Source organism: Cimex lectularius, unplaced genomic scaffold, assembly GCF_000648675.2.
Source record: "Cimex lectularius strain Harlan isolate CLEC.00 unplaced genomic scaffold, Clec_2.1 scaffold152, whole genome shotgun sequence".
Classification (NCBI taxonomy): Eukaryota; Metazoa; Arthropoda; class Insecta; order Hemiptera; family Cimicidae; genus Cimex; species Cimex lectularius.
Genome location: NW_019392749.1, coordinates 905,157 through 927,161, shown reverse-complemented (window position 1 = coordinate 927,161; position 22,005 = coordinate 905,157). Strand labels below are relative to the sequence as shown.

General features: G+C 34.8%; 1 protein-coding gene across 3 annotated transcripts in view; it reads right to left on the bottom strand.

Moving 5' to 3' along the window:
• Nucleotides 1–22,005, bottom strand: part of LOC106672627 (Ig-like and fibronectin type-III domain-containing protein 1) — a 383,279-nt gene that overhangs the window by 158,817 nt on the left and 202,457 nt on the right. For all 3 annotated transcript variants that reach the window (XM_014404191.2, XM_014404192.2, XM_024227216.1), the window contains one exon: nt 10,174–10,254. In XM_014404191.2, the coding sequence (XP_014259677.1) occupies nt 10,174–10,228 (55 nt within the window). In that variant the 5' untranslated portion in view covers nt 10,229–10,254. The remainder of the gene's footprint in view (nt 1–10,173; nt 10,255–22,005) is intronic.

Here is a 22,005-nt window from a genome sequence, read left to right as displayed (position 1 = left end):
CATCTCTATTGAAATTATTGATAAATTATTTTTCCGACATTTATTGACTAAATGGAAATAATTAAAAAACTTGTAAATTTCATTATTTATACACAGTCACTTCTCATATTTGGTGTAAAATAGTTTTAAAATGAATTTGATCACTAGTAGATCACCGGTTTTAATGAAATATTCGAAAAATCTTGCCGAGAAAAAAATTAAATAACTTAAATAAATTTTAAATATGGAATTCTGCCTGTGTTATACATTGTGTCATTTTTAGATGACACTGTATGTGTCACACTGTCTGGCTGAATTTCTCTTGAACCAATGTTGCTTTCAAAAATAAAAGTGTTTAACAGTTTTTAGGCTAGTTTCAAATTTTTATCTCTTTTTGAAGAAAAATTAAACAGCGTACACCATGCCCAGTTCAATTTCAAAATTTCAAATTCGACCTTATACATCCTGAAAATGAATTTGAAGGATTTTTTACTCTGAGAACTATGGTCCAATTCGATTTTAAATGGGTCAAATGACAAAGTTATAGCAAAAAGTTTGAAAAAAACGCATTTTGTTTGTTTTGTTGCTACTTTCAATAATTTGCTTCTTCACTAAAGTAAACATTAATTAGCTTTATTGTTTATATTCTGTCATTGTTTGTCAAACTTGCATTATAAGAGCAAATCTTAATTCCAGGAAGTAAATAATTTTTACAATAGCGCCTAGTCGTTATATTCAGTATTCTATTCAAAATGAACCGAAGAACACCTAACAGCGAGTTGATATGTACGGCTGATTTATCGATGTAGGTAGTAGTGCGCGCGTGCACACGAGTTGTACTCCCAAATAATTCCTGATGGTCCCAGAGTAAACCACTAAACGTTTATCCGTGCTGCTCGCAATATGAGTAGGTACGGATCAGTCGCAGTTACAACACTAAGAAACCGGCAGCGTAATTTCGACGAAGTGCTGAATATTTTACTGTATTTATTTAGAAATCGTGAGACGCGGTCTGGTGTGATGTAGGTTTCAGAAAAACATTTTTTTTATCGTGCCAATGTTTCGATCTTTATTGAGATCATCTTCAGGGCCTGGGATTTACAAACATTGTTTACCGAACCATTACCAACACATTTTTTCTCTTCGTCGGCTCTTTTAACCTCAAAGAAGCCGACGCTTTATACAAAAATGTCTTTTCTATACCGACATCCTTCCCCACCCCTTCCAAATCCAATTTATATAAACGCAAAATAGCAAAATCTCACTGGCACTCTCGACACGACACGCAAGAATGGCACAATTACACGAAAGACAAACACTTTGAGTGAGTAGAAATACTTTGATTGAATATATAAAAAAATATATTTTGCATTGTATAAAATCACTTTTCCCCATCCAAAATGTAATTGTTGTATGTAAACAATTTTTGTAAATCCCAGGCCCTGAAGATGATCTCAATAAAGATCGAAACGTTGGCACGATAAAGAAAATGTTTTTCTGAAACATACATCACACCAGACCGCATCTCACGATTTCTAAATAAATATCGATTAACGGTCACTAATCACCACACATTTTACTGTATGTACAAATCCAAAATGTTGGAAGGGTTTTACGTCTTTCGAAAAATAACATTAGAAACGTACTGTGGACTTACAGTTTTAAACCCCATCGCTCTCATCTTGTCTAGGGACTTCGGGACTCTGATTATGACAGGGCGAATAACGTTTCTTGCACTTTTGCCGATATGGGAGGCTGAAGAAAACGTTCTTCCACACATCCTATGGACAGATGAATCCAAGTTCACCTCTAATGGCATACTAAAACGTTGGAATTTTCAAACGGAGCAGAGAAAAATCCAAGAATTTTGTACTTTTGTCATCATCAGTATAAACCTTTGGTGTGGACTATTAATTGGGCATTATTTGTACGGACATAATTAAAATGGTGCTCAGTTCCTCAATTTTGTGAGGGAGGTTTTACCAACACTGTTAGATGATGTTCCTCTGCAACAACGACAAAGAATGATTCTCCTGCTTGATGGATTCGTTGAAGGTAAGAGGTTATTTGAATCGTACCTTCTGCAATAGGTGGATAGGACCCCTTGGCCTCCTCGGTCACCAGATTTAAATCCACTTGACTATTTTCTGTGGGACCATTTAAAAAACAGCATTTCACAGAATCAAAACCCAAACTTCAGTTGAAGAAATGCTGAAAAGGCTAGAAAATGCTTGTCAATCCCTCTCTCCTGACTCTTTGCTCTGAGCACCGGTGAAAAGTGGTTTTTACATCATTATACAATACAAAATATATCCAATTTATGTAGACAGAGAGAGAGAGAGAGAGAGAGAGAGAGAGAGAGAGAGAGATTGAGAGAGAGAGTGAGTGAAAGAGAGAGAGATTGTAAGATTTCCATTGGCAATACAAATGTCAGTGATGATGCGGTCTTGTGTGCCGTAGGTTTAAGAACAACATTTTCTTTATCGTGCAACGTTTCGATCTTTACTGACATCATCTTCAGGGCTCACAGTGTTTGTTCTCTGTGTATATGTATCATTCTTGTCTGTCGTGTAGAGAGTGCCACCAAATAATCATCAAGTAACGATCACTAAACACCACACACAAATGTCAGTTTTCAATTTACATAATTCTTTCATAAATATTATTGAAATATGTAAAAAATAAAAAAAAGTTCCTGTGAACAGATCGACTCCGTGATAACAGTTCGTTTCGTGTAATTGCTGCCGTTTATTCAAATTTTTGGAACACTGCTTACAGTTTTTTAGTTCTATTCAGGAGATGATGGTTTTGTGATCTTTCCGTTTCGGTTTTGTCCATGTGACTTTATTTCCGTATTTATTCATGAACGGTCTGCTGGTATCGGCTGCCGCTTTAGATCGGGTGGTGATAAAGGGTTATTTCGTCGGAGTGCGGTCTTTTCACTAGTGCAAGCCTCTCCTTATCAAGATGTTTACGCCTGGAGGTCAAACGTCTTCTTGATAAAGGTAGTTGATGAAAGTCTCCTTGTTTACTAACAACACCAGTACATGCTGTAATCCCATTTTATCCCATTTTCGTCTAAACATGTCAGACCGCAATAAATTTATAAATTTTGACTTACGAAAGGTGGTTGGATGACAAAAGAATTACATTCAAGGATGGTAATGTTTCGAACCACGTCTTTGTTTTCTGCCAGGATATAAAGCAAATCTGGGCTAATGTTCCACTTCCTGATACTTTAACACGAAATCTGCCCTCTCTATTTTAACTATTTAAAGCATACTAAAATACAATTTGATTCTAAAGAATTGATAAGAATTTGATTTTAAATGTCAAAACCTTCGCATTTAGAAGAACGTTCTTTCCTGCCCGAAGACCTCGTTAGACGCCCTTTTAATATATAGATCTATCACCAAGAAAGATGACTGTAGAGAAATACAAGTGCAGAGAAGAAGGAACAAAACTAGTCAACGTATTAATTCGAAAGATAAAGAAATAATGAATCTCATGGACCTACTCGATTAGAATGGTACGTCAACTAAAGAAGCTTCTTGCCATTCATTAGTCCCTTCACACATATGTCCCGCGTCAACTTAGTCCTATTTAAGCCCTTTCTACTCAACTTTTGTGACGAGATTAAACTTCTTCATCGTGACATCTTATCATTATCAAAGGAATCGGTAAATGAACAACTTTATAATGACCGTGTGTGTGGTCTTTAGTGACCGATAGTTAATGATTATTTGTAGAGATCGTAAGATGCGGTCTGGTGTGACGTAGGTTTAGAAAAACATTTTCTTTATCGTGCCAACGTTTCGATCTTTACTGAGACCATCTTCAGGGCCTGGGATTTATAAACATTTTTTACATCCTACATGTATTTGTATAATTTAAACAATGTATAAAAATCTCAGGCCCTGAAGATGATCTCAATGGAGATCGAAACGTTGGCACGATAAAGAAAATGTTTTTCTAAACCTACGTCACACCAGACCGCATCTCACGATCTCCAAATAATCATTTAAAATGACCAATTACTGTCTGAAAAAAAATGAAAAGGGAGTTCACTCATGACACTCCTGGATATTATAACTTCAAGGAAAATGACTCGGGTGACACAAAAAGGTTTCAAGTCACTAGATGCGCTCATCAGTCGTAGATTAAAATTAATGGTGACTAGTTTGCATACGATATCGCTAAATCTGTTTACTCAAGATTGAAAGACCGATTTACCATTTCCTCGAAATTCTGAACAAAGGACTGATTTCAAAAAAGATTTGTAGCCGGGAATAGGAGGATTTTATATCCAACGACGTAAGAGAACATCAGCCAAATTAAATATAAATCTAATATATCAATAGCCTTTGCGATGATACTTTGTTGGCTGTTTAAATTAACATAAAAGTTTATTATTGAGCGCGCACTATTTGAAGTGAAAAATTTGATTATAGCATTTTCTAAATGATTCCATTTTATTAATATGCACAAGTCATTTACTGAACGCTTTGAACATTTTATCTCCTTTCATCCGTTCCTTGTAAATTTCCAAAATTGGCCTAGATAATAAGAAAGATATTTGAACATTTTCACATATTAACTTTAATGAAACGTTAACCAGGTTAAATGAACGCTTTGGAATTTCTGGAGGAAGATGTTTGACCTGGCTTTTATTGTTTCTTGTCGAGAGTTCTAATACAATTTGGATTGTGCTTTAAGATCAGCTTTGTTTATTAGGTATAAGAAAAATGATATACTTCAGTCTTTTAAGCCTGAAAAATTAACTATCTAAACTCAATTAACAGAAAAAAAAATCATTTTTAAGAGAAAAACACATTATTATATAGAAACATAAAAAAGAAATGTTATTCTGCGTAATGTTCATTAATAAAATTATATAAATTTTCTTGTGCCTCTTGCTGCACATAATAATAAAATACATGCTTTTCTATTGGAAAAAATATTTTTGGGAATGTCCATGATTGCCTAGTGATGCCTGCATAATTTATCATACCAATTTATGGTAGATTTATTTATTTTCTGTAAAAAAAAGTTAGCGTCACGTATTTTCGTTAATTATTTAGAAATTGTGAGATATGGTCTGGTGTGATGTAGGTTTCAGAAAAACATTTTCTTTATCGTGCCAACGTTTCGATCTTTATTGTGATCATCTTCAGGGCGCAAAGTGTATGTCTTCTGTGTAATTGTGCCATTCTTGCGTGTCGTGTTGAAAGTGACTCTCATGGGCAAGAATGGCACAATTACACCGAAGACAAATACTTTGAGCCCTGCAGATGATCTCAATAAAGATCGAAACGTTGGTACGATAAAAAAAAAATTTATTACATTTATTTGGTATTTACAACTAAAAGTGATGTATTAAGTAAATATGTTCGTATATGTTGAATTATCATTTGAGACTCTTGCAGGAGAAGTTGCCCAGTGGTAACACTCCTTCACACTGATAACTTGTTCAGTCTTCACACAATGAGAAGGTCTCGGGGCAACTATCGCTTCAATCGTCTTGGAGGATTTTCAGGTAGGGTTGGAAGTGATAAATTTCGTACGAATAAATTACTGTATGTGTTCAGTGATTGATGAAATTGTTTATATCGGGTTTTGATCAGTCCATGTACAAACGGGATGTGTAGGTCTTTATGGATGGTGTAATTTGAAACGTAAAAAGGAGCATTTATAATTTGACGGAGAATTTTAGATTGGATTGTTTCCCAGATGCTGGGAATTGGAATCCTTGGTTGAGCCCCACACTTCACAACCGTACGCCCAGAGAGGTCTAATCATTGTCTTGTAAATTAAAAGTTTATTTTCAAGGTCTAATTTTGATGGTGAGTCGAGTAGTCTTTTTAACAACTTATAACGTCGGTTTGTTTGCTGTCTTTTCAGTCTTGTACGGGGATTCCAAGTCAGTCGTTTATCCATGAAAAGTCCAAGATAACGCACAAGGTCAGTGGTAGGCAATGGAGTTCCATTCATACTCACCGCAGGACAGACATTTTTACGTAAGGTAAAATTGATCTATGTGCTTTTTGTTAGGTTTACCTTTATTCTCCACTTTGTGAACCATATTGTTAATTCATTCAGGTGTTGTTGTAAGTGTTGAGTGTTTATTGAGGGGTCCGAATTGCGTGTAAGAATCGCTGTATCATCAGCGAATGTGTGTGTCGAAATGTTAACGTGTGTAGGAATATCTGCAGTGTATATGGAAAATAGAAAAGGGCTAAGTATGCTTCCCTGAGGAACACCCGCACACGATAAAGAAATTTTTCTCTTAAACCTACACCACACCAGACCGCATCTCACGATTTCTGAATAATTATCGAGTAACGGTCACTAATCACCATACATTTTCGTTAATGTTGGCTAATACATTTATTTATAATTCCATTGTAGTTCTTGTATATTGCAGTAATTAAATACGTATTTGAATAAATTGTGATGAGTCGTTATGAAAATATGTTTCTCATCTAGCAGGTAATGCATTAATCCTACGGCTCAGGGGATGTCTAAATAATTGATCGTATCAAACGGATTAAAATCAGAGTTACTAAACTTCTGTTAATCGGCTCTTCTCTCGGCCTTAATCCTGTCCGAGGCGAATGATCAATATTGCATTTGTTCGTTTACAAAAGGGAGTTTAGGCATGCACTTTGACGCGTTAATATGATATCTAATATTTGTTAAAGCAATGATGATTTTAAGACCACAACGGGCCTTTCCAAAAAGAAATATGATGGTTAGAAAAAGTAAGCGTTTTAATGAAAGTAGGGGAGTGAGAGGGAATTAAAAAGAAGAAAAAGATTAAAGATTTCTGATTATTTCAACGTCTATTGATCCTGTTATCCTCAGTCAGTCTGTTCTTGTTCCTTTTTTACCAACTTTTATTTCAATTTGGAAAAAACAATTTTTAACACGTCTAGCCAAAAATACAAAGGTTTTTGGACACATCTAAATAGGCTCACAAGTACAAAATAGCAGAACAGTCTCAAAATATACGACCAGGCGGTTACAATTAACATAAAACGTATGAGCCTCAAGTGATGAAGGTAAATTTTAAGAATAGAAGAAATGAGAATAATTAACATGACAATCGGAAAGTAAAAAAGAAAAGTAATTCAAGAGATAGATAGATAGACGTGCAGACAGATATAAATATAGATAGATAAATGCATAGACATACAACCACATATACGGATAGAAAGATAGATAGAGAATGATTGATTGATTGATTATCGCTTTATTTGACTATCACTCAAGGTTTGGTCTCTAGGACCATTCTTACATTTAAAGTGAAATTACAGCAACATGATTTTATAAACTGTACTCAATCTAATATGCACAACATAGTTGAACAAATTAATTATCTTTTACAAGCTATATACTTGTTTTCAGTGGATTAGCACATTCAAAATAAAAAGTAATTCAATTAATTAATCTTTATATAAGGTACTGGTTGAGATAAAAAAGTCACTGTCACGAGCGGGATTCGAACCTACGACCCTCGACTTTTTAATCATTAGAGTTCGTGGTCCGATTGACCGAATTATGTTTTTCAATTAATTAATCTTTATATAAGTTAATGGTTAAGATAAAAAATTCACTGTCACGAGCGGGATTCGAACCTACGACCCTCGACTAAATACGCCGCTGTTCTACCACTTGAGCTATCGTGACTTCGATCCACTCGGACACTAATTTCCCATCTCAACCCACCTTTCGAAATTTCCCTCCTTTAGGAGTGGATCGAAGTCTCGTTAGCTCAAGTGGTACAGCAGCGGCGTGTTTAGGTCGACGGTTCGAATCCCGCTCGTGACACTGAATTTTTTATCTTAACCATTAACTTATATAAAGATTAATTAATTGAAAAACATAATTCGGTCAATCGGACCACGAACTCTAATGATTAAAAAGTAATCTTTAAATAATACCAAACGTAACTTCTATCAGGAGAAAAAACTAACAATATACATTTGTAAAGGTTTAACATTATAAACTTAAGTGACAGCTGAAAAGATAAATTATCAACATATAAACATGACAATCTTTGTACTTAATTGAGGAAAAAGAGAGAAAATTTTTTATTGATATAAAATATTTTTTTAAAGTTTTTTCTAAACATAATTTTTTTTACAATTCTGACTTTCACCTGGTAATTTTGAAAACACTCTAGCACTTTTAATTGCGAATGCATTTTTAAATATTGCGGTTCTATGTTTTATAATTTGTAATTGCTTAGTTTTATATCTAGTGTTTATATTATAGCTATCAGATCTATATTTTATTTTTTATATATGTAAGTAGGTTTTTCATTTTTAACACACTGAAGATTATAAATCAAACTGACCAGCTTCCATTAAGCAAAGGAATGGGAGTGACCATGGAACTTTACATCACAGGAAGATACGGTATTAACATAATACAAAAAATTACTTTAATAATAAGCCCGGGCAATAATGTGGCATCAGTTCAAAAACAAAACTGACGCAGCTACCTTGCGATTCTCGAAAGAATTAGGGGTCTTAGCGGGTAGTTCTAAGGGTTTTAGGTGGAGAATGGAGTCGCAATGCGTTAAGTTACATGGTGAATTGAAAGAATGAAAAAGCTGATCGATGTGCGAAACAGGTCACCGCAGGTTTAAAGAATATATGTAAGTTCCACGATGGGTTGAGGCTTCGGTAATAAAATGATAATTCGGTAACTCTGAAAAGTGGAAGCAAAAAAAAATTCTTCGGAAGAGTAATAAAAGTGAAGAAATGCACAACTCACACGCATGGAAACACCTTATATTTGAAGTGCTCTTCACGAACGACAAAGATAGAGCTTCATGAGGGCCTGACTTGAAAAAGGAGGAATATGGTAACAAACATGTAGGGAACTGATGACCTCATTAGGGTTAGATTTCGTATTTCTTGGCTCGGTTTATTTCAACCTGATATACGTATAAAAATAACTTATAATCAATACTAGCAGAGGTTAAAAATTAAACCCTTATTCATGGGATTATTATGGAGAGGAAAAATCACTCACTAAAAGTGGAAATATTTTAATATAAATTATAAATCAATTCATTAAGGTTTTTAGTTGAGATAAAAAAGTCAGTGTCACGAGCGGGATTCGAACGCACGATCTTCGGCTAGATACGCTGTAGCTCTACCACTTGAACTATCGTGACTTCGATCCACTCGGACACTAACTTCCCATCTCAACCACACCTTTTGAATTTTCCCTCCTTTTTGCCATTTCTCAAATGTCGTGTAATCTATTTGATTCCCGGCAACGAATCAAATGGCCACGGAGAGCTTTAGTAAAGATATACCTCATTTAACTTATTAAATTCACTAGTTTTCATGGTCCGCTTGACCAATTAATATCTTTTAATTAATTAAGGTTTTTAGTTGAGATAAAAAATCAGTGTCACGAGCGGGATTCGAACCCACGACCTTCGGCTAGATACGCTGCTACTCTACCACTTGAGCTATCGTGGCTGCGATCCACTTGGACTCTAACTTCCCCATCTTAACCCCATCTTTTGAATTTTCCCTCCTTTTTGCCATTTTTCAAAATTCAAAAGGTGGGGTTGAGTGGGAAGTTAGTGTCCGAGTGGATCGAAGTCACGATAGGTCAAGTGTAGAGTAGCGGCGTATCTAGCCGGAGGTCGTGGGTTCGAATCCCGCTAGTGACACTGACTTTTCTAATCTCAATTAATTGAAAAAATTTTATTTAGAAATCGTGAGATGCGATCTGGTGTGATGTGGGTTTCAGAAAAACTTTTGCTTTATCGTGCCAACGTTTCGATCTTTATTGAGATCATCTTCAGGGCTCAAAGTGTTTGTCTTCTGTGTAATTGTGCCATTCTTGCGTGTCGTGTCGAGAGTGGGGCACTCTTACACAGAAGACAAACACTTTGAGCCCTGAAGATGATCTCAATAAAGATCGAAACGTTGGCACGATAAAGAAAATGTTTTTCTGAAACCCACATCACACCAGACCGCATCTCACGATTTCTAAATAAATATCGATTAACGGTCACCACCACACATAATTGAAAGATATTAATTGGTCAAGCGGACCACAAAACTACTGAATTTAATAAATTATCAATTCTTCTATAGTAAATAAGCTGATGAAAAATAGAATGTTTTACAGCGTTCAGAAATAAAAATAATATATTTATTTTACCTTCCGAGTTGGCAAGCTGAATCAAAGCTGCTATCACGCAGTAATACCAGTTCATTTTTCTTCGCCACTGTCACAAAATATCTGAAACCAAAATACAATATAAATTACTAATTGTAAATTGTACCTCGACGTCAGTCTGTAAAACAATTTCATATAATTTCTCAATTAGACGGATAATGTTATTTTATATATTAGGTTAAGAGGTTCCTTTTGTACGTCCAATCTAACGTAACGACACAAAGTCCCTACTATAGGGCTGAAAAGGGAAAAGGAAAAGTGTCAGTGTATAGGGTGTGCGAAGAGTTTCGAGGGGGTCTAGGAGGAAGTGGACAGGCCTTTGTCCAGCAGGAGATTAGAGGAACAAAGAGAAGAGCCAATTGTCGGGAGCTGTGACATGCCTTATCTCACATCGGCCTACCATCAACTAATGGACAAATGTTCCCTCTTTTCGGTCGTTACGTTTGAACATCATCAATCACTAATTAATGCGCTGTTTAACATTTAGCGGACAGAAATAAATAAAATCTTGGTGTCATTTTAATCGTTATTACTGAGCCGTAATAAACGACAATGCAAATGGGGTGAAGTAGATTGACTGAAGTTTGGAATGTTCAAAATGTGCCTGACGGTCCAAAAACAATTTGCAGTCATGGCGTAAACTGCAAAAAAAGTTTTGCCAAATATTAAAAATACATGTCAAAAATTCAGCAGCGAGGTTTAAAACCGGAGAAAGTAGTGGCTAGGAGGAGTAATATCGGTTAAATGAAATGTTTCGGATTCGAATTTTATCCTCCGTATTTATGATCAGTGTAGTTATCGACCAGCCAGTTTGACGAGTTTTCTTGAGGATCAGGATAAAATTAAAAGGTATTGTTATATCTCTGCCAAGTTTTCGACACTACATTCAGTCTTTATCAGGGCTCTACAAAACAATAATATACATATCATTTATCCAAATTTTGGTTTACACCATACAGGTTGTTTGACTCTAGTGTTACAAACTTTGCCTTTAGATTCTACATTCAAAAAGGAACCAAAAAATCCTTATTACTATGGTCCAAATCTCAACAGTTTCGGAGTTATTTCACTTTATCTAAGTTTTTAAGATTTTACGACCTTACTTCAAATAAACCATGATAACTCGAAATTAAAAGGTTTAGGACAAATCCGTTGATACGATTGAAAAGTACGTTAAATTTCCAATAAGATGTGATCGATACTAAACTTGTTGACGTTAGTGAAATAAACGTTTCAGAAACGAGAACTTTGATTTTTTTTTAAAGTTGAAAAACATGCTATTGGCGATTCTCAACTACTATTTTCTAACTACGAGAAATTTCATCCAATTAAGTGAATGTAATTTCATTTTTAATTACTTTTTCAATGGTTAAAAAATTGATGGACGAAAAGAAAAAACCGTGGCTGACAGATTGGTTTTAACAATCAAAATGTTTTTAGTTTTTTCATTTTTTCATTTCAGTTTTTTTTATTTTTATTATTCCTGATTTTTTAACATATCACGTCTTTGCTTCAAATAAACAATAATAACTCCAAAATTAAAAAAAATGGTTTTGAATAAATCTGTTGATACCATTGAAAACTACGTTAACATACATTTATAAGATGTGAACAATACTGAACTTATAAATCTTCATGAAATAAGCGTTTTAGTAACGAGAGCTTTGAATTTTTTTTCCAAGTTGAAAAACAATGATAACTCGAAATTAAAAGGATTAGGACAAATCCGTCGATACGATGAAAATTACGTTAAATTTCCAATAAGATGTGATCGATACTAAACTTGTTGACGTTAGTGAAATAAGCGTTTCAGTAACGAGAACTTTGATTTTTTTTTGGAAAGTTGAAAAACGTACTATTGGCGATTCTAACCTACTATTTTCTAACTATGAGAAATTACATACAATTAAATGAATGTAATTTCATTTTTAATTACTTTTTTCAATGGTTAAGAAATTGATGGACGAAAAGATAAAACCTTGGCTGCCGGATTGGTTTTAAGAATCAAAAGATTTTTAGTTCCTTCATTTTTTCATTTCAATTTTTTAAAATTATTTTTATTTATTATTCCTGATTTTTTAACATATCACGTCCTTGCTTCAAATAAACAATAATAACTCCAAAATTTAAAAAAAAGGTTTTGAACAAATCTGTTGATACCATTGAAAACTACGTTAACATTAAAGATGTGATCAATACTAAACTTATAAATCTTCGTGAAATAAGCGTTTTAGTAACGAGAATTTTGAAAAAAATTTTCAAAGTTAAAAACAATGATACCTCGAAATTAAAAGGTTTAGGACAAATCCGTTGATACGATTGAAAAGTACGTTAAATTTCCAATAAGATGTGATCAATACTAAACTTGTTGACGTTAGTGAAATAAGCGTTTCAGTAACGAGAACTTTGATTTTTTTTTTCAAAGTTGAAAAACATACTATTGGCGATTCTAAACTACTATTTTCTAACTACGAGAAATTACATCCAATTAAATGAATGAAAAAACCGTGGCTGACGGATTGGTTTTAAGAATCAAAACGTTTTTAGTTCCTTCATTTTTTCATTTAAATTTTTTTTTTTTTTAATTTATTATTCCTGATTTTTTAACATATCACGTCCTTGCTTCAAATAAACAATAATAACTCCAAAATTTAAAAAAAGGGTTTGAACAAATCTGTTGATACCATTGAAAACTACGTTAAAAATCCAATAAGATGTGAACAATACTAAACTTATAAATCTTCGTGAAATAAGCGTTTTAGTAACGAGAAATTTGAATTTTTTTTTGCAAATTGAAAAAGATAATATGATGATTCTAAACTACTATTTTCAAACCTAGAGACCAGCAAATTTCAGAAAATGTACCGGTTTTTTGTATTTTCAATTTTGTTTTATCCAATTAACAAGAATATACCGGTTAATTGAATTAAAATTAATAGAATAAGCATACGTTACAAATAAACCTAGTTATTTTTAAACACCTCAAAGGCATCAAAAAAAGTCAGTATGAACTATGCACCGTTTCTCAACCATTTCGCAGAATTCAACATTTTATGTTTTTTCAACTATCTACCGTTTTCGTTGTAAAACTACTCGTAGCTTTTCAACTATTCATTTTTATATAAATCCAATAAAAGCATTGAAAAGTAGGTTGAATTTCCTTTAAGAAGGCACACTTCTAGAACGTTCAATTTAATTGTCAGAAAATTTAATCGAAAAAATCAAACAAAACACATAAAAAAGATACAATAAACATAGTGAACAAGAAAATTGAGTCAATTAATTAAGGTTTTTTTTAAGTTGAGATAAAAAAGTCAGTATCACGAGCGGGATTCGAACCCACGACCTTCGGCTTGATACACCGCTACTCTACCACTTGAGCTATCGTGAATTCGATCCACTCGGACACTAACTTCCCATCTCAACTCCACCTTTTGAATTTTCCCTCCTTTTGGCCATTTTTAAAATGTGTAATCGGATTGGATTCTCGGCGACAAATGAAATGGCCACGGAGAGCTTTAGTGAAGTATTTTTCATTTTAATTCATTAAATTCACTATTTTTTCATAGTCCTCTTGACCAGTTAATAACATTCAATCAATTAAAGTTTTAAGTTGAGATAAAAAAGTCAGTCACTTAATTAATTGAATTATCGGGTTGTCCGGAAAATAATGCAGGATTTTAAGTTTTCATTAAAAAAAATCTATATAAAATATTCTGTTTACGTTTACAGGATTACTCNATGGGAAATTATTTTGATTAAAGAACATTGCTTTAAAGTAACTAGTTTCTTTTTTTTTGTTTAATACCAAAATCCTGCATTATTTTCCGGACAACCCAATATATTAATTGGTCAAGCGGACCACGAAAAATTTAAGTTGAAATTTTCGTGTTTTTTTGTACTTTTAAAATGGTTCTGAAGTCCAGAATATAAATTATGTAAAAGGGCATGTTTAACAAGGTATAAATTTAAATGTAATACAAAAATATAAGAAATTAAACCCCAGTTAAGTAAGAAAAAAGTCTGTACAATTTCCAAACTGCCGCTTGCAAAACCAAAGGCGAAACGTTTTACAGCGAATTCTGCCGTATCTCGTTTCATTTCTAGAACCGCATTTGTAAATTTAATCTGTTTGCCCCAAGTTCAATGGTAGAGGGGTGGAAGGGAAAAGCTGTGATACGTATGCCAGTTAGCTATACCGAATTAAAACTTTGGCCTGGCGGTAAACTCAGTGCTTCTATTTATCTTATCTCGCGCTTAAATTTCCCTTTTTCGGCCCCATAGACGGATGGACTTGCTGTTTATGAACTGATCTCATTCATAACACGACACCAAACAAACAACAACACCAAGCTTACATTACGTACTAAAAACAAGTGAACACCCTTAATAAATTGAAGCTCGTAAAAACGAAATACATGGAAAGTTGTAATGTATAGTTTTTTTGTAGATTAACATTTTATTGTTTATGAAAAAAGTTAAAATTTATAAACGGCTAATCCCTTGAAAAAACAGCATTGACACAGCCAGTAATTTCAATGTGCAAGGGCTGGCAAATAAGATGGTCTGAGTTTGCACTTACACATATATATACAAGCCCACTAGATATACTTTATCCTATTGTTTATCTTGATTATACTGTCATTCATGATTACGCCTCTGTAATTAACAAATCTGTATATCTAGCATTAAGGGTTAAATCCCCAGGGTGAAAAAGCATTGTATTATATATATTATACATACATATCTTCTACCTTACGATCATTTGTCGGGAAATATGCGGTCGAGTAGAGAACTTAAACGGATAGAACTTCATCGGGAAAAAAGTTGTGATCTCAGATTCTTTGTATTTTCAAAAAAGAAAAAGCAAAGACTGCCTTTTACAGTCTCATCAGCATACACGACAGTTCAAATATTTTGCCAGTTCTGTACTCATTGTAACAACTGAAGAATTGATGACAGGACTTGACAGTAGAATTTTTATAAATATTTACTTAAATTCCCTAATTTCGTGGTCCGCTTGACCAATTAATATATTACAATTAATTAAGGTTTTTTGGTTGAGATAAAAAAGTCAATGGCACGAGCGGGATTCGAACCCACGATCTTCGGCTAGATACGCCGCTGCTCTACCACTTGAGCTATCGTGACCTCGATCCACTAGGACACTAACTTTCCATCTTCTTGAAAAATGGCAAAAAGGAGGGAAAATTCAAAAGGTGGGGTTGAGATGGGAGTTAGTGTCCGAGTGGATCGAGGTCACGATAGCTCAAGTGGTAGAGCAGCGGCGTATCTAGCCGAAGGTCGTGTGTTCGAATCCCGCTCGTGCCATTGACTTTTTTATCTCAACCAAAAAACCTTAATTAATTGTAATAAATATTTACTTTTTCTGGTCTTATTGGATGTTTATGACCAAGCATTACATTGCAGCACTTATGTATGATTAATCAAAACTTTGTAAACCTCTCATGATTTTCCATTCCTACTTTGTAAATGTATGTAGTTAAATGCATAGCTCAAAAACAACTATAAAGCAATTCTATAATTTCCTAATCCTTCAGTGGCTATAACTTATTATACACAACAATTTCTCGATATGACAAAAATTTCGTACAAAACTGCTATCCATGTTTAGTGACAGAATTAACTTCTTCGTTGGGTCAAACGTGTTTAAACAAGCTTGGACAGTTATGATTGATAAACATTATATAGAATTAACGTATTTTCTGTCTTTAAAAATTATGCTTCCGATAAAACGTTCATGTATCACCCTAGTTTATAGGTTGTGCATTTGAAAGCCCCCTAAGTTGTCTTGAACACGTAATTGTCGGATTAATGTAAACAATTTGATCAGATTTGATCTATTCCAGTTGTTTCTCAGATTTACAATTAATCAATTAGTCAATTAGTATTGACAGACAACAGTTGAATTAGCGAATTACACAAAATAGACGTCTGTTGAATATCGTCTAGTTCAACTCCGTAATATACAAAGAAACAATACTAACCAAGTCCAAAAGTCAGGAAAGATGCAGTCACATTTTGTAATTTTTGCATTTTCTTTCGTCTAATTTACTTTTCCCGGCGAAAATTGAGCTTTCAGGCAGGCTTACGGTGAAGAACATAGTCTCATAAGGATGGACGACACTCTGTCAGCCTTCTATTCTTATTTGTTACCTTGTTAACCGCCACAAACTACCTCATTACTCGGCCCCATTAGCCTCTCCATGTCGACTCAAACACCACTTTCCTTGGAAATTATTTATTTCAATTTTGAGCCTTTTCCATCTCGACCAGTTGCTTATTCGCCTGGCCAGTACTTCAAAATAATAAATGTTCAATGAAAAATAGAATTAAGAGTCTGCTAATTGGCAAACAATTTAAACTGAAGTACAAAACATTTTTTCCCAATTTTCTTCATGTTTGCACAAACGGTTTCTAGACGACCAACAAGTAAACTAGTAAGTCGACGTCATTATTAATTATTAAAACTATAAAATATATGTTTCAATGAAAATGCATGACAGATTTGTAAAATTTCAAAACATGCGTATTGACCCATTGCTTGCTGCTCGCGTGCTCATGCACTCATTGCTCATTGACTTAGCTTCAAACCCCTGTGGTTATCGTTTTGTTATAGACAGGTTGGAGATGAAAGAATAAACTATTTTTTAATGCCTTCGATTTCATAATCGATACACCCACAAGTTAACCAATATCAAATTTACCATTGCAAATTTTCAGCACCGAAGCACTAACACAGTACCGCTACACACTCTATATTCACACCAATAAATACATTCCTACCTATATACATTGTTCGCACTCATACTATTTGGTAGATGGAGTGCTCGATATACCTCCACCTACCTGTTCACTACAATAAACTACTTTAATTTGGGGTCGATGGGATAATTTAAAATATTTCTGCCGTAGACCCAAGACGCACGCAACATGAGGGGCGATGGAGATGCTACTTCACCATCAGCCCCATTCACACCAACATACATTGATCGCACTCATTTTGTTTGGTAGATGGTGTACTCCATATTCCTACATTTACCTGTTCCCTATAATAAACTAATCTAAATTGGGGTCGATGGGATATTTTTATAAAATTTCCGCCATAAGCCCAAGTCATACACACAGCCTGATAGGCGATGGAGAAACTACTTCGCCATCAGCCCCTCCCCATTCAAATCGACAAATACATTCACTCATACAAGATACAGAAACACTAAACACATAACTTAACTTCTATATACAATAAAAAATTCCAAATTCCCCCAAAAGGCGGAACAGGTGTTCCTGAAACTCGCTACCGTGTGCGAGAACCATTCTTGCATGCATACACGCTCTCTGTATGGAGCCAAGGCATGACACGGCTCTGTTATGTGGGACACATCGAGCAACCTTTCTCTGCATAAGGAGCACCTGCGCGGGGTTTGGCCCAAGGGCAGGTGCCCGTGTGTCAACCACGTCAGTCGTGTGAGGACGATTCCTCGTCTTCTCCTGCTCAGGTTCTCTGACGGCCATCTACCGTCGTGCTCTTGACTCGCAAAAGCATTTCCGACGGCTCCACAGACTGACGCTGCCATCTTTTTTTTATCATGTTTTTCCAGCAGACGTGTTTAATAGCAACGATGATGAGGGAAAGTCTTACATCAACTTCCTCCCTTGGCCATCTACTTCGACACTTCGCAGACCTTCGAATTATCATGTTTTTCACCGCGTGCTTAGCTGTGCCGTCAGATAGCCTGATCGCGATGGTCCGATACGGAAGGTGGCTTTCGCCGCCTCGTCCGGACGTTCGTTACCCTCCAGTCCGACGTGTCCCACTGTTTTCCTATTTGCACTAACGGTTGAGCATATTTCTAGACAACCAACAGGTAAACTAGTAAGTTGACAACATTATTAATTATTAAAACTATAAAATGTATGTTTAAAAAGAAATACATGACAGATTTGTAAAATTTCAAAACATGGCCAATTGATTCGAACAATGCTCAATGACCCATCGTTCATTTAGCTTCAAACCCCTATATTAATCGTCTTGTTATAGACAGGTTGGAGATGAAAAAATAAACTATTTTTTTTTATGTCTTCGATTTCATAAACGATACACCCACAAAATTAAAAAATATAAAATTTACCATCTCAAATTCTGTATAAAGTTTAAAAACGTATTTGTTGTATCGCATCTCATTCTAGTTAATGGTAAATAATAAGATAAGATAATAGCAGTGATAGATCACAACTATCCCAAAGGCAATTGTGTATCGTATCGATATAATGCATCTATTCTATGGTAATTAAGTAATTCAAATCTCCACACTGATTTCGAGCTGTAAATCGTTAAAGTTATTATTTATTATTTTCTTTATCAATAAATTATAGAATAATACAACAATCTTATGAAAAATCAATTACAAAATGCATTGGATTAATTCAAAAATTGTATAATGGTATTTTATACATTTCCTAATATTTTAAGTTATTGCTATACCAGAAAGGTAGGTAAACGTTAAGTCCTCTTGTATGAGAAGTAGATATAATTTTTTTTTAAACATATTATTTACTAAGATTGTTCGATGTTTATTGATAACATAAAATTCATTTTCTAGAATATAAGGATATAAAAAATATTATGAAGATGAAAAAAAAATCTATGCAGTTAGGAGTGATTGATGGATAGTAGTAACTGGGTTTTTTTGTTCCCCATGCACTGTAGCCTTCTGGCTTATTGTACTTTTCTAGATCCTTAGTTCAGTGCAATGACTTCCCCTTTCTTCTGAGGAAACTAGATCATTTACTGTCTTGTTACAATTTCTAACCGCTAGGTCTTTCTATATGCAAGTCTGTTCCTTGGCCCTGGATAGAGATCATTAGTCTTCATCGCCTAGCGGTCGAGGCTCACTTCCCCGCCGGAACTTCGTAAACTGTCCATGTCAGCAGCCAGCGTGTTGGTTTCTAGAATGCACCTTTCGCGGGTTACTTGATACTGGGGCATGTTAGCATGACATGTTCTGCAGTTTCGTGATGCCCACAATGGCAGAATGGGTCTGGCCTTAGGTTAAAGGAATGCAGTTTGTGGGCGAAGTCTCCATGGCCTGACAACAGCTGCGAGATGAAGTGGTCTACTTTCATATGCTTCATCTCCAGTCTCCTTTCGATGCTGGGTAGTAGCCTGTAAGTGTACCTCCCTTTGATGGAGGTATTCCATCTTTGCTGCCACTCTTCAATCATCCATGCCCTTGCTTCACTAACTGTGCTAACGGGCAAGCACGGGGTGTAGCCATTCTGCAATTCCCACGTCGCACACGTTGCTCGTGCCAGGAGGTCGAGGGGTGGTCTGCCAGCCATCACCAGCAAGGCGTCCGTAGATACAGTTCTATATGCTTGTGTGACCGCCAGCAGAGCAGCCCTCTGAGCGCTGACTAGTTTACAATTACTAGTCTTAGTTACAATTTCTAACCTGGGTTTTTTTTGTATACCAGGTTATGTCTTCATTGGGCAGTAGCTGGGCGTTCGAAGATGATATGTGTGGCTGTTTCTTCCTCCTCATTGCATATCTTACAAATCGGATCATCGTTGAATATATCCTTGTTATGTAGATGTATTCTCAGGTGCCTGTGACCGACGTATCTTCCTCGGAGTTTAATCCTCTCTAACTATAGCAGTGAATTTGCCAGTCTTGGTGAGTGATGTTTTAACACAAGCTTACTGTGTTTAGCATGTTTAGAATGTGCTCATCTCTCCTTTTGAATTTTTTGGATCATTTCTGTGATGTAGAATTCTGTAAATTGATTGTTATCCAAGAATAGGTTCAGGGCATATATATGGTCTCAGATCGTCTTTTGGAAAGTTTGTATGCATCCACTGACCAATTTTGATATCATTTTTTCCATACTACCCTTTGATAGCTGCTTGGCTAGTATTTTTTGTCAGTTAAACCTGTTTAAGATTTTTTAAGACAAAAGCGTTGATGGCATGTATGTTTGAAAGACCGAGGTGTTCTTCCTTATAGAGTTTGATTATTCATATTTTGGGCTTGAACAAAAAATCCCTGAGTTCCGGATCATGAGCGATACAATAGTTTTGGTCTTATTACTGGCGTAGCCATTGGGCTATTTTGGCTTTTAGTCGCAAAATTTTCATAGATTTATTTAATGACTTTTTTGGTGGTCATAGGCGATATCTTAATTTTGTTATGATGTGCTGTAGGTGAAATAACAAGGTTAATTTTTTATCAAAGATTATCGCCAGATATTTAACCTCGTTTGTTTAGCTGAAATATTTTATTATAGAAGCCCTTGTGTTTCTATTTATGTAAATGCAATTACACTTTTTGAGGAGTGGCCTGGTGTGATGTAGGTTTCAGAAAAACATTTTCTTTATCGTGCCAACGTTTCGATCTTTATTCAGATCATCTTCAGGGCCTGGGATTTACAAACATTGTTTACATATTACAATTACATTTTGGATGTGGAAAAGTGAATGTATACAATGCAATATAGTTCATATATTCAATCAAATCTAATTCTAAATAAATATCGATTAACGGTCACTAATCACCACACATTTTTGAGGAGATTTGGTATAAGTTTTCCCCAGACTAGTATGACAATGTTATCTGAATGGCCTTGGGTATAGATCCCGTTTTCATTTAGTTTGGTTATGAAGCATTAGCATGTTCCTCAGCATAGGTGCGAGTATTCTTTCTTGAAAATATTCTCTCCCCTCCACTGCTTCTGCCTATTTGTGGCACATGGAGGACTGCACTTTTTTTACTTTCTAGCATTGATTGTATATTACTACAGAGGGTTAATAATTTTGTTCAACTTTTCTTAAATCATTAAGTTATTTATCCACTGTCAAATGAAAAAAAAAAACAAGAGAGGAACAAGGAAATAAAGTCATCAACCTTTCCATTGTCAATTATGTTTCGCTGTTTAGTAAATCCTCCCTGTGCACTTGGGATATGTTAGAATTTGTTCGGGGAGATTATCCCAGTCTTTAAACCAGGGGGCTTATACGTTGATGGCCGTTATGATTGACGTTGATTGATTACCCAAGGGATTATAAAGAGCCCCTTGTGTAAATTTCAACGTGGAATTGTTTAACAAACCCATATTACACGTCGTTGGGCGAGTTTTGCAAAACGGGCTCGTTAATAGTTACTTGGAACGTTAAAGTGAAATATGAATGATCATCCTGGCACCTAGTGAGAAATAGAAGGGGGGCTTGGTAAGTCCTTCTCAAAACGTGACAGCGATGTGCGAAATGCTTTATCTTTGCCCTGCGGCTTCTGCCCTGGTATTTTTATTTACCTCAAGAAATGCAAGAAGGAGCGTACCCAGTAAATATTTGATACCCGTATAAAAACCCACCAACTTCCACCGATCATCATTTATACAACAGTCCGACTGTACATTTTTAAAAAGAAAAATCATTGAATAAAGAATATATATATAATTTTTTCACTTTAAATATCCAGTATATATTTCTATTGATATACATATTTCTCCGTACTTGTTCATTTTTATCACTTTTATTCATTCATTGCTAGTTTATTTTCAACGATTATACCAAAAACAATGCTTTTTGATCTAATTACGAAATAGCATGACAGTCTCAAAATATACGACCAGACAGTTACAATTAAGATGAAACGTCAGGGTCGCTATGATGGAAGATTATAAGAAAAGAAGGAGTGAGAAGTACTTGATGAGAGGAAAGGGAAAGAGAAAAGTAATTAAAGAGATAGATAAATAAATAGAAATACAAGCTGATAGATAAATAGATAATAAGATA